The sequence below is a fragment of the Parambassis ranga genome, chromosome 3 (genome assembly GCF_900634625.1).
Source record: "Parambassis ranga chromosome 3, fParRan2.1, whole genome shotgun sequence".
NCBI classification, from domain to species: Eukaryota; Metazoa; Chordata; class Actinopteri; family Ambassidae; genus Parambassis; species Parambassis ranga.
In genome coordinates this window covers 7,739,153-7,752,504 of record NC_041024.1, presented here as the reverse complement: position 1 = coordinate 7,752,504, position 13,352 = coordinate 7,739,153, and the positions used below count along the sequence as shown (strand labels likewise).

Below are 13,352 nucleotides of genomic sequence, written 5' to 3'. Positions count from 1 at the left end.
TCAGTCCCTTTGATGTTAATCATGCATGTGTAGCTATTTGTTTATTTTTAAAGGTCATGGCACAACTTGCACCTGTGATTTTTTTCTATTTTTAAAGGGATACTACACCATTTTATAAATGTGAACAATATTTACTGCACTTATACAATCCTCTATCCTCTATAAACAACTTTTATTGACATTTGACTGCCTCTTTAATGGTAAGAGAGGTGTTTGCCTGTGAAATATAGTGTTGTTATATGGCTGGATTTACTGGTTTAGATGCACTCAGGTGTACATTTGCTTTTGGCTCTCTGCATACAGATCCAAATATCAATACCTGAGGTCAGACCAATGTCCCCAAAGTTTTTCTGTATGTGGTAAAAAGAACTTTACAACAAAAGAATGAGTAGACAGATTGTCACTAAGTTTAATGAACACTTGTCAAAACCTATACAATCTTTGATTGTATTTAATGTGCCTTACGCCACTAAACAACCCACTAAACAACAGGATATTAACATCAAAGGCTCAGCCTTTCTTTACAATAAAACAGCAAAATATTTTCCAACAACATGACACACCTGAATAGTTACAAATATCAGAATAAAACTTTTTCTTTCAGTAGTTGACCAAGCTGCATGTTACAGTACACACACACACACACACATGTGTAGAATAATGCAACAGAAATGTTCAGTGTTTAACATCAGCAGTGCACCTTTAGAGCAGCAAATTCATCGTGTAGTGTTCACAGCGTCGCGTGCTCTGAATCAACATTCATTAATAAAAAAATCTTTTGGTACAAAACGTTCTGACTCACACACACACACACACAGATTCACACACACCCTTAAGTGCACTCAGTTTGCATTGCCTCCAGTTTAGCATCAGTAGTGATTCATTGTAATAATCTTTTCTTTCTCTCTGTGCTTATAAGTTACATTTTTAAATGTAGACGTCGAGCTTCGGAACAGAGGGTTGGTCCCCTGCAGAGAAACAAAGAAGAAAATCAAATTCTGCTCCTTATGCATAAATTGATTATATGTCTTTTTGTCAACAATTTTCACAAACCACCAGTGTGTTATTCCCTGTAAGTTGTCTATATCTACCGTTCAACACGCCACCTTGCTTTCTCAGCCATATATGGATACATTTATTCACAAAATGCTGCACTAATTATTATAAAAATGTATGATCATTTTTTCCGTTCTCATTATTTAGTTTATATATTCTATTGAATGGATGTCTAATGTGTATTATGGCTTCATAACTGTTAAACTGAGCTTTAAAACATGCTTGGCAGACAGCTTTGGCAGCCTTTGATAACCTGATTGAACATTTAATTGTCCTTCAGTTGCTACAGAGACACATTTTTTGCATTGTTGGAGCTTGATGTAGATCTAGTGGTGCACAGGAAACAACAAAGTGGATGTTGCACAGACATGAGAGGGCATACATGGATCCCTGCACACTCCCACATGTTCAATAGTTAAGGTGTTATCCCTAAGGCTGCAAAAAGTATTGTACTACTTAATGTGTGTGTTGCCAGCCATATCTTTTAAACAACTTTAATTTCTTACCGACTGCCATTTTGCTTTAGCCTTCTCAGCTTCAAACTTGGCCACCTCTTTACGGTCGTGGACTGACACCAGCGCCTTCCAAACGCACAGCAAGATGAGACCGATACACACCACAGACAGGGAGACCCCCAGGATAATCATGGGGATGTTGGGAGGCTCTGGGCAGCCTTGAAACAGGACAGAGGATGACATGACACTCACACCAACATTTTTTTTTTTTTAAGTTTTATCTGCTTTCCATGCTGTTGTAAATCTCACCGTACACCTGTGGATTATAGGCGGTGATCCCTGTGTCCCCTTGTACCACAATAAATGAAAACCAGCACTCATTCTCCATCTTCACCTTGCATGGAGTAGAAGGGCTCCGGTCATAATCTGAGAGGAAATGTGAACATGAATATCCACAAGGAAGTCTATTCTACATCATCATCCTATATATCCACATTGTGCTAAGCATGTAAAAAGATATTCTCTCCTGTGTTTTGCTGTCAGTGTGATTTCCATATCAAAGGCTACAATCTGGTGTGTGTGTTCACATGCGTGGGCCGCACCATTGTGTTTCACATCTGAAGCCTGAAGATCCAAAGTGATAATCAGATATACCTCTCAAGTATAGCAGGTTTAAAATCAACTCAAAGACCAGGTCCTTTGGCTATTCACAGGCACTACAATGGCTCTGCCTGTACAACAAGGTAAATAATATGTTCCCTATTGTCCCGTGATACCCAAAAGGACATGGATGGTGTTGCGTTAGAGAGGGGAGGTTGCAGACTTCAGAGAGACACCTGAGTCGATGGAGGTCGGCATTCCTCCAAATCTCTGACCCATGCTGAAACTTAGAAAGGCTCTATGTTGATACCACTATTAAAAACACTGAGCTGTAAGGACAACAAGCATTTACAGGTGTGATATGCTTCCTAGTTCTTCAGCATTAAGTACAAGTGAAGCTGGACGCCTGATACGCCTGATTGATTTTTAAGATGATTGTTTCAATTTAAATAACCCTTTACACTTTAGCTCATTGAAAACAAAGCAGACAGGTGAGGTTTTGGCCACACTCCAAACTATATCATGTCTTTTCTCTTTCAACGATACTGTGCCTAAGGACTTGAAACCTGTTTGAGATCACGATGTCACGGTCGCTATTGCAAACAGGGACTGTTTTGCAATCAGGGCCTTCTTTAAAACACAGAAAATCATTTTGTTTCATAAGGCATAAACACACCTAAATTCTCGACTATCTATATTATATGGGTCCCATAGATGTGCATTGCAAAAAGGCTGAATCGTGCCATTGTCAAAATGATTACTATTTGCAATTTCCCCTCTAAGGGTCTAATAAAGCATTATCTTATCTTATGTTACTTTTATTACGATTATTCTGATTAGATTAATGATGCTGTTTTTTCTTTCTAGTTTCCTTCCAGGAAAGCCTGACCTTTAAGAACAGTTACCATGACTTACTTGCTAAGCAACATGACAAGAGACAAAAAAAAAAAACAACTAAATAGGAATGTTTGACATTTCTGCTCTAATGAAATGGTTTGATGCTACACAGACAGGTATATGTGTGTTACACAGTTTGGAATTGTTTTTATGATAGCACCAATGTTCATGTATTGTAAAAAAAAAAAATTAAATTAAAGGGCTATGCCACAAAAAACTTTACCAGTAGAATCCAAAAATAGTAAAGCAAACAATCAACAGGTGGGCGATGGAGTCCTTTACCTGCTGTTGTGTTGATAGAGATTTTCTTGCCAGTGCACATTCGGTTGCACAACTCAGCATCGTCCTTATCTTGAAGATGGCACTCTACACATTTCCTGGTGTTCAAACAAGCAGAAAAACAGAAGGTCAGGTTTACCTTTGAGATCCTACAGAAACCCTTGGGAAGCAAGAGTTTAACGAGGCTTCAGGCACTGACACAAGGAGCACAGAGGAATCACAGTGTTGGTCAGTTATCAGTGTTTTCCCAAGGCTTCGCTCACTCTCTATTACCAGTCTCCCCTGTATCAAATAGCACTAGCCCTGACAGCTGCTTTACAATAGAGAAAGGAAATCTCTTAGTGCTGTGTTGGGGACATTAGTGTCTTTTGATGTTACATGGAAGGTGTAGACACATGTGAACAAGGGGACCAGAACCTGATATCCCTGCACTGAAAAGAACAGACAGATCATGTAGCATAAAGAGAGAACATCTTGTATATAAAGCAAAAATCAAACGCCATTTTTCAGTTGCTCTCACCTTGCCGAGCTGCAGGTGTCTCCACAGGTTGGGCACTTCTCACACTTGTCCCCTGATGCTCCAGGTACGGAGCAGACACACTGGCCACACTCACATTTCCCTCTGCCACTACAGAGCACACCATCCTCCGACACGCACGCATCAGTGCTGGTGCTGCAGTTACAATACTCCCCTGTCCAGCCGCTGCGGCAGTGACATTCCCCGCAGTCACACACTCCGTGACCTACAAACACAAAATATTTCAAAAAAACAAGCTCACCACTCAAACATGTGAATAATTCATGAAATTCATATGCAATTACTCACCTCCACAGAGCTCTCCGCGGAAGCGAACACAGGAGTAATTGTCACACTCGCAGTAAGGCCCGTAGATGCGCCCAAAGCTGGACGCATGACACACACACTGGCCACAATAGCACTGACCCTGACCGTTGCATATCTCAGACTCATTGTTTGCGAGGCAGTTACTCGACAAAGCGCTCTCCTCATTGCATTCGCACTGTGCTCCCAGGAACCCCGGCTGACACACACACACGCCGCACTGGAAAGCCCCTTGGCCCTCGGTGCACAAGCTGCTGTTCGCTTCGGTTGGCTGCTGGCAGTCACAAGAGCAAAGAGACTCCAGTTCCACCTCCAAAGTGTCCTGTAAGCCCACCGGTTGGAGGGAAAAGTGCCGAACCCCTGAGAAGCATCCTGGAAGCTCCACTGACACGTTAAATGTCACCTGAACAGCAAAGAAACAGAACCATGAGAGCAAGATGGTTCATAGTGAACCTGACCTCCTTACTTAACAATTAGTTTATCTTTTGACAACCAAAATCTAATCCTTGAGCTGAAAATGAGACTCATGGACAGACAACATGAAAACACATCAATGACATCAGTGTCACTGGCATAAAAACAACAAATCCTCACACCTGAGAAGTTGGAAGAAAAGGATTTAAAATGATGGAAGATTCAATTGGTTAAGTTCAAATGTAGCTAAAATGACATTGATTGTTTTAATGTATATTCTTTATAAAAAACAACAATAGACCTCACAGGCTTCATTAACACACCAAGCATTAAGCCTGGAGAATGCTCCACTGCTCTGTTGAGGACAAAAAGAAAGAATTACGGTACACCCATTTATGTATCTGCATATGTTGACTGGGTTTTCACCTATTGTCTTGCTTGCTGTAGTCTGTTTGTCTAGTCTGTACTTCTTCTTACATTTGAAGTCATTTTTATGCTTCAAGTCATCACAATAGTTTGTCAGTAGGGATCTAAAAGCAAGAAGTCTTTTATATTATTTGTCACATCTTAATCTAATTTATCTGTTTTTATTTTTTGGTATTTACAGTCCACCTTCACATCTGCCTCTTTAGTTTGTCTGTTAGCTATGAAGCTCTTTGAACTGCACTAGTGTGAAAGGTAAGGAAAAAAAAGGAAAAGCAATTTTAAGCAAAGGCAACTGACCGTCTCTCCTGGTTTGATGTTGGAGCAGCGCTTTAGATCACGGAGGACAGTTCCATTTGGACAAATAGTTGTGAAAGACATCTGTAGCTCCTCTGTGTCTCCTAGGACCTCTAGTTCAATCTCTGAGCGTAGCTCCTGGAAAACAGTTCATTTATATTACAGAAACCAGCTCGGTGCTAAAAAGAAAAAAAAGAAAAAAGAATTTCCTCTTCTAAAACAGCCAAATACCCTATTAATACACAGTCTTTTCTTACAATGAAGTGGGATTTCCACAGCTGTAAGGGGAATCGTACTTTCACCCTGCTCTGACCTGAAACACGCCCATGCTGTTAGAAACCTCTTATCTAATTCTGTCTTTTTGGGTGAGTCAGCATCCCAGGTGTGCTGGGCTGCACAAAGCAAAGCCCCTGAGGAAGGGGTGACAGCTAAACCTCAGCTGGAGAAAAGATGGTGTGTGACTGACGAATGAACTCTGTGACAGACTGTCTGGGTAATAACAGAGGGTTAATTGCGAGTTTCCTGTAGGCCTGAAATTATACCATGTCTTTTGAGTTGGTAAGGCAGAAAAAATGAGGAATACACCCGAGTAAACATGGATTAGGGCAGAAAAAACAGATTCACTGTTATTCAGTAAATATATTTAACGTGAGGCGGCTGAAATATATACACACTAAGAAACAAATATTTAGCATAAATACTATTTATCTGCATAGTGTCACCATATTCCTGCACATCTGCAATCAGTGTTGATAACAGGGGCTCCTCTTTCGGTGTGGCAGAGACTAAATGTGGGTGTAAACGATGCAACTGATGAAGTAATTAGAGGACTGCTTGCCCATCACCACTCAGCGCCGCCAGGGGGGATTTATGGAACGACAGACAGCAGGCAGCGATAAAAAGAGAGAGAGAGAGAGAGTGGGGAAGAAAGAGTAAGTCAGAGGAGATCAAACAGCTGGGACAAGCAGAAACTTGCTGTCAAACGTGCTGATGCAAAGCACCGGGTGGTAGAGGGAAAAATGTGATAGAAGAAAGAAAAGAGGAAAAGGAAGAGCATAAAAAGGCAGAGAGCGTAAAACATGTTGTCAAATATCTGGATTAAAATAACTGAAACTATTTTTATAGTGGCAGGTGTTCTCTGGCATTTTTTTTCTGATCCTACACACACACACACACACACACACACAGTGGACTGTATATTTACTTTGTATGCTGTTACAATCAGCTCCAGGATGTTCCGTGAATCTTTTGCCAGAACTCCGACTGTGGCTCCAGGTATGAGATTTGCATAGTTCTGAGAGAGAAAGAAAACAACAACAACAATAAAAAAAGAGATAAACAAACAGTCACTGTTACAAATGCGGGTGAAGCTGTGAGCTCTATGTCCTAGAAGCAAAGTGCAGAACAGGAGTATGGAAGAAACTTGGGCTAGTTCTAACAGGTTGAACACAGCTTGATAGATACATATGCTAAACAACCTCACCGACACAGTTTTGTAGTTTGCATTCCATTGCTATGAAATGATGATGTGAAGGATCTGTCACCTTGTAGTTGTGTTTCTGCTCTTCAGTCACAGCAAATATCAGCAAGATGTTGTTCTCCACCACTTTATCAATCAGCTGACCAAGAGTTGGATACTCCTGGAAACATAAAGGCAGCAAGTGTGTTAACTTTTACTACGTTAAAAAAGTCTTTCTAGAACATATCGGCGAGTGTTTACCTGCACCGTTGACATGGAGTATTCATTATTTACATCCAGGTGACACTGCCCGTCATTGGGAATCACAATGCCGGCCATCTTACTGTCCATCCCAAAGTGTGAGTCAGCATCACTGACAAACACCAGCAAGCGCATGGAGTCGTTCCTCCAGCCGATTTTGTCCTATCGGGTGACACATAACTGCGCTCATTGATCAAACAGTAAAGATATGAGACAGAATCACAAGCTTACGTCTGTTTTAGGAAAAGTTGCATCTTACCCCACAAACAGCTGCTTGCATGACAGCATCAAAGCCGCATTCGGGCACATCAACATTTGCAGATACTCGTTGCACAGAGATGATCTCGTTGAACTTGTCAGTGCTGCTCGTCAGAGACAGGACGTGTTTATAGCCAAAGGTTGGCTGACAGATCATACCTACACCGCTGTAACACAGGAGAGATCAGGTCTGAGATAAGGACACAATAAGCTCAAATTTCCAACCTCAGTGCAGAGAATGTTGTTGAAGCCTCCGGTCATGTTTTGATGTTTATACCTGCAGGGGTTGGCCAGTTCTTCTTCTGTGAACTTAATAAAGGGAAGGACAGGCTTCTCAACGAAAGAGCCGAAGCCCATTTGGAATTTACTGGTGAGTTTAGCCATCTCTTTAGACAGAGTGGAGCCCAAGTCTTTGATCATCACCAGATCGTCAAACATGGACGCTGACAGGTCCATCAGGTAGTAGATGTCCACGGGATAGTCCTCTGTGTGCTGAACCTTAACCTGGAATGTCAGCTGACTGCCTGTGCATAAACAAAATATCAACTTCTTATTTCCATATAAAAAATGAGGAAGTGCTGTTGAAGGTGACACATTGAATTGAATTTAATTGAAAACACAGTGCATACCAGGTCGGAGCTTTAGAACCATTTTCTGTGGGGAGATCTGAGTGCTGTTAGCGTTGGCCGTCTGCTTGCCAAGCGGCCGATCCTGGAGGATCTGCCCTTTGGAAACAGGGAACTCCACCTGAGTCCTGTCACATCCTCTTTCTAGCAAGATATCCAGTGTGTCACATCTTTCTGTGACTGAAAACCAGTCTGTGAAATTCTAAAAAAAACAGCAGAGGGATAAACCAAATCACACACTGTTCTGTTTACAGGTTAAGGACTTACATTGTTTTACAGCATGCCATAAAAGATAGGAGAACCTGTAAACACGGACCGTTGTTTGGTAAATGTGTGTGCAGAAATCCAGTATGTTTAAAGGCATGAGGCTCTTACCTCCTGTGTGCACCAGGCACAGAGGGGACTGAGCTGCAGACACTCGTCACAAGTCACAGCACTGCCATCTGAACATGATCCTGCACGGAATCAACATGTCAACACCAACCTGACAAAATAAAAGTCTTTCCAAGAATGAGATCTGTGTATAAAAGTTTCCTTACTTTGGGATGTAATCAATTATTATACATTAAATTTATTGTTATCCATTAGGGTCAACATAAGAAAAAAAATACTTTTGACAAAATAAGCTTTTCAAAATAAAACATCAACAGCACCCATTAATGCCAAAACACTCCCTCACACTGTCACACATTACACATCAGAAACGTGTTGCCTTTTTTATATTAACCCGAGTAAAAAACGCTTACCCTCCACGGTGTTGATCCAGTATCGGAGAATCAGGCTCAGCAGTAGAAGCCCCATTAGTCCGTGAGGTTACTGGTTAACAAGTAACAGAAGAAAACGTTTTCAAGTTGATTCATATTTACAGAGCTGAAACATACACAGCGTCAAGCTTCCCCTCCTCAAACGAAGAGAGGAGCGCGCTGCCGTGCCGCACTACCTGGATACAGGAGGAGGAGGAAGAGGAGGAGGAGGAGGGGAGCGGCTGCGTGTACCTGCCTGCGTCGCCATATTAGGCAATCCACTTCCGTCCAGGTGAGACGGAGAGTCTAAAGCAGCATGCTGACCGCTCGCTGCTGTTTCCCTCCACAATCAAACACGTTTGTTCCGACAGTCTTTACTGTTAATGAATCAATAAAGCAAACATATACCCACTCAAGCATGTAGTTACTCAGCATTCAACATCCATTTGTTCTCCACTTGTAAAGTTTTACAGCTATAGTCACTTCAATAACAGCTTACTGTGAGTACTGTGAGTGAGTAAAAAAGTTTAAATGCATGACATGTTCTTAAGCTTTTTGAGATTATGATCACACAATTACTTAAGTTCGTGTACACTGGTGTTTCAGTAGAATGACACAACTGCAATATTACAGTAATAAAATCCATTTATGGGCTCATATCTAATACTCCAGGTGTTTGATTCTGTTTCTCTCTGTTACAATGTTTGTCTGTTGTATTTTTAATGCAATGCACCTTTAAGTGGCTCTGTGTGATAAACACTGTAATGCTGTGCCCATGTGAAAGATTGTTGACACCCTCACTGTATTGATATAATCGGTATGAACAACTCCAAATTGAACTTTGGCAGGCGAGGGATAATAAAACACAGACAAGCGACGCCATGAGCAAATACAGCCTCTAAACTCGATTCCTCAGACAGCATAACAGAGGATATGTTAATATTTAACGCTGCGGCACGTACCATTGTCATTGTCTCACAAGATTTCTTTATGGCTTGACGATTAACTCTTGACAAAAACAACCATGTAGGCCCAATCATGAATGTATGAAATGTGTGTGTGTGTGTGTGTGTGTGTGTAAAGAGGAAGAGTGTGGAGTGCGTAGGTGTTGAACCATTGACAGCTGCAGTGCAAATATCCCAGCTTGTCCCAACCAAGAATCTCACAATTCAGCACCACACCCCTCTGAATCTGGGTGAGTCCCATCTGTCACCCCAAACCAACCCCCCCCCCCCCACTCCACATATACCAATCCCCTCTCACCCCTCTTCTTCTTCTTCTTCTTCTCTTTTCTTGTCCTCCTCTCTCCTCAGTTCTCCTCATTCAGTAGTCCTTGATTTGCCTCCCTCTCTCCTCTCCTCTCAGAAAAATCTCAATATGATGTAACCAACACCACTTCAGCATCAACTTTCTAACTTTTTTTTCTAACAGATTTCACATCCTGTGATCAAGTTAGATGTCTAAGGTGGAATAGAGACTCACAGTTGCATCTCACTGTCTTATGTTTCAACCTGACTTTGCTCTAAATTTCAAATCTGTTGGCTCTCATATGGGGAACTTCTCTCCAAAAATCTGGCAGAACTGCTTCAAGCATATCTTTGCATGACTTTTAAAGAGAATCAGGCTCATCAAGATGAAAAAAAACTACACTACATGTCCCAGGCATGGAAATGGAAGTACATATATTAACCCTGCAATGAGTTAACTCACCTTCAGGGCCGTCCTCTGATAACATGCTGTCCTGTCTCAGTCTTTCTTCCTTGTCATCAAGTGAAAAATGGAGAGAACTGGAGAAGTATCAGGCCAGCACATTCAGTCCTATTGTATTGCAGCATTCGTCAGAGTAACAGAAAACCTATTGTAACGGTGCCCTTTATGAAGCATGGTGCTAGAGTGACCGTGCTGCCCATGCTCCTTGGCTCATGTGCGCTTGTGTGTGTGTGCATGCATTCTGGGGTCATGTGTGGGTGTTTGTACAAGCTCCAGCTTGCCCATGTGTGTGTGTCTGTGTGTGTGTGTAGGGGGAGGCTGGAACTAGTGAGTGACAGTAACAACTGCAGGCTGTAAGCCTTTCACAGGAACCGGCTTCTTTATTAAGAGGCAACCTGACTGATGTGTTAGTGTTGTGCTCTAGAGGGTAAAGTGTGTGTGAACTGCAGCACAACAGGACTGACTAAAAAGTGAAGTCACTGTGATAAGTCTGGGTTGTATGTTTGCTCAAGTTCAATTACTTCCTGCAATGAGGAGGAGGAGGAGGAGGAGAGGAAGGAGTGCCAGTGTACGAATACAGCCTTGTTCTTGCAGCGGAATGGCTGGAATGCAGGTGTACACAGACAAGCACATGTGAGTGGAACAAAACAATAGAGCGAAGACCTGCAATATTAAAGATTTGAAGAATGCAAAAATTCATAATGTTTGCAAAATTCTTGCAAACGTAAACCAGAAATTAACCAGAATCTAAAAAACAGGTGGTTTAATGTGTCATTGTATATGGATGCCATTTGTTTAGCAAATATTTGGGGCCATAAGTCAATCTACTGACCTGATAACTTTATGAAACCACCTTAAGTTACGGTGGTGCACAATAAGTAAGAGGACCAGCAAAGTCTTAAACCTCTGTCTGTACATACGAGCACGTAAGCAATTCTTCCATTAGGTGTTGATGTCTTTCAGTGTAGACTAAAGAGGCAACAAATAAAAACATGCAGCTAAAAATATCCACATAAAAAAAGATGCCACAGGTAGAACAGAGAGGCTCAAGTCTTCCTGGGTAAAGAGTTAAAAACAGATCCGCTCAGAAAGAAAGCACAACCTATTTATTAAATTGAGAAGTCAGAATTTTCCAAACACTTAGGTTCTACTGCTTTTTAGTACATAACTTTATTTGTATTGTCTAAATGATGTGCATGAGGAAGTGCATTATTAAAAAGACAGGAACTGAAGGTTGATTTGTTCAATAATAGTAGTTTGACCTTTATCTCTATGAAAGGCTTATTTATACAGAAACATCTGACAGCATCACTAACTGTGTTATTGGTGCATATTTAAATTATATTATATACATGCTTATCAATAACAGACTGACAAACAGATATTCGTTTTTTGTTTTAATTCATATTAATCTACTGTCCTCTACTGTACATGATATTCTGTTGGTCAGATTACAACAATGCACCACATTGTCAGTTCCTGGTTAACCACCGGATGTGACAGTAGCAGTGAGGGCATTAGTAGTCAGATGCATCATGTTATGTGATGAGTTACACACATGAGATATATTTGAATAATCATAACAATTCTTCATCAGGTCGCACACAGGTTAGCATCTATATTATTTAGTTTAGCAGAGGTGGAGAGTTTCTAATAATGTATTGAACAGAGAGCGATACCAGTGGGATAGCCAATCATCTGAAGTAGCTGCTTAGCAACAAGCTGTCTGATTCCTTTAGGTCCATCCCATGTGTTGAATTGCTGGTGTGTATCACACTAAAATGAATGATATCGGATAGTGTAGGAGGCCTCCTCTCTTAATGTGTGTGCCCTGAGGCTGACCTTGGTCTTTCCCCTGGGATCAGTGCCATGTGTCCCCTCAGCTGTGGAGAATTAAAAGAGAGACGGAGAGCAGGAGGACAGGAAAGAGACAGAGAGGCTCGGTCTTCAAAGGTTTGATGCCCTTACAATGTGCCATTTGATTGACATGAGTGTGTGCACGAGCTACATGGGACATACATGTATATTCCTGGATGTTGGATGGGTGGTAAGGAGGGGGTGGTGTGATAGCTAATCTTGCACCCGGGTGGTTTTGATCCCTTTGGCTGGTAGGAGATGGAGGCATGGTGCCTTTATGTCTCTGGGATCAGCTGTGCTAAGTCTGGGCCTAAGAAGGCAGATCCGGTGTAAAGAGTGAAACTACAAATCCCCTGCGCCTGAAATAGTGCAGGAAGTGACTGGGACAGAAGCACACATGTTGCACTTGTTGCTCATCTGATCCATCATAAGTCAGTCATAGAAAATGACGTTCAGGCTGGTAAATTAGTTCTGGAGTGAAATGTGCTGAACACAGCGCCCTCTGCTGTCAGACAATCCGTACAGCTTATAAAACAACAGTTCTACTTCCTCTGTCTTTTCAGGGTTATCGCATTTCTCATGTAAAATGTCAAAACATTGACTCATGTTTCAAGGACCCTGGAAGGAAATTTAAAACAAACAAATACTGGACATCATACCTGCATGTCTTGATCATGGTCTGGGTATGAATGAGCTGAAATGGAAAGAAATCTGTATTAAAAACATGAAATTCAGAGCAGCATTCATTCATCAGAGTGAACAGATCTATAGAAATATGAGTAACATATAAAGAATATAAAATACAACACATTCATCCCTGCGGATATGCATTTTGTGTCAGAAACAGAGTAATTTCTACTGTGTCTGACACAAAAACCTCCACGCCTCCACTTTTAATGGGGACATAATGAGTATAAGTCAGCTTCTGTACAAAGACCTCTATGTTATATGGCTAATATTTAATTTTATGGACACGGTCTGCTGCTATCAAAAGCATCTTAATACTGTGTAGCTGGTAACTGTATAACTAGTGCGATAGACTCCTTTGTCTTTGGGAAATTGGACACCTGCTGATTTAGAGGTTAACCAAATATGGTTCTAAAATACACTAAAAAATGCTGAATAATGTCAGAATATGTGTACGATAATGTCAATTAAAGAGACAGAAGTCATATC

General features: G+C 41.3%; 1 protein-coding gene across 2 annotated transcripts; it reads right to left on the bottom strand.

Moving 5' to 3' along the window:
• Positions 1–385: 385 nt before the first annotated feature.
• On the bottom strand, positions 386–10,504 carry itgb6 (integrin, beta 6). Of its 2 annotated transcripts, XM_028401526.1 has the most exons (16): positions 10,320–10,504; positions 8,613–8,682; positions 8,242–8,321; positions 7,870–8,068; positions 7,518–7,764; positions 7,242–7,407; positions 6,983–7,144; positions 6,807–6,902; positions 6,467–6,556; positions 5,266–5,400; positions 4,114–4,531; positions 3,808–4,030; positions 3,291–3,385; positions 1,821–1,937; positions 1,563–1,729; positions 386–968 (listed from the first exon to the last, which is right to left on the bottom strand). In XM_028401526.1, exons 2-16 carry the CDS (start codon positions 8,665–8,667, stop codon positions 870–872), a joined length of 2,349 nt encoding a protein of 782 aa, XP_028257327.1. In that variant the 5' UTR covers positions 8,668–8,682; positions 10,320–10,504; the 3' UTR covers positions 386–869. The 2 variants fall into 2 exon arrangements, with proteins under 2 accessions (XP_028257327.1, XP_028257326.1); XM_028401525.1 differs by lacking the exon at positions 10,320–10,504 and having other exon boundaries at positions 8,613–8,821.
• Between the last annotated feature and the right edge of the window lie 2,848 nt (positions 10,505–13,352).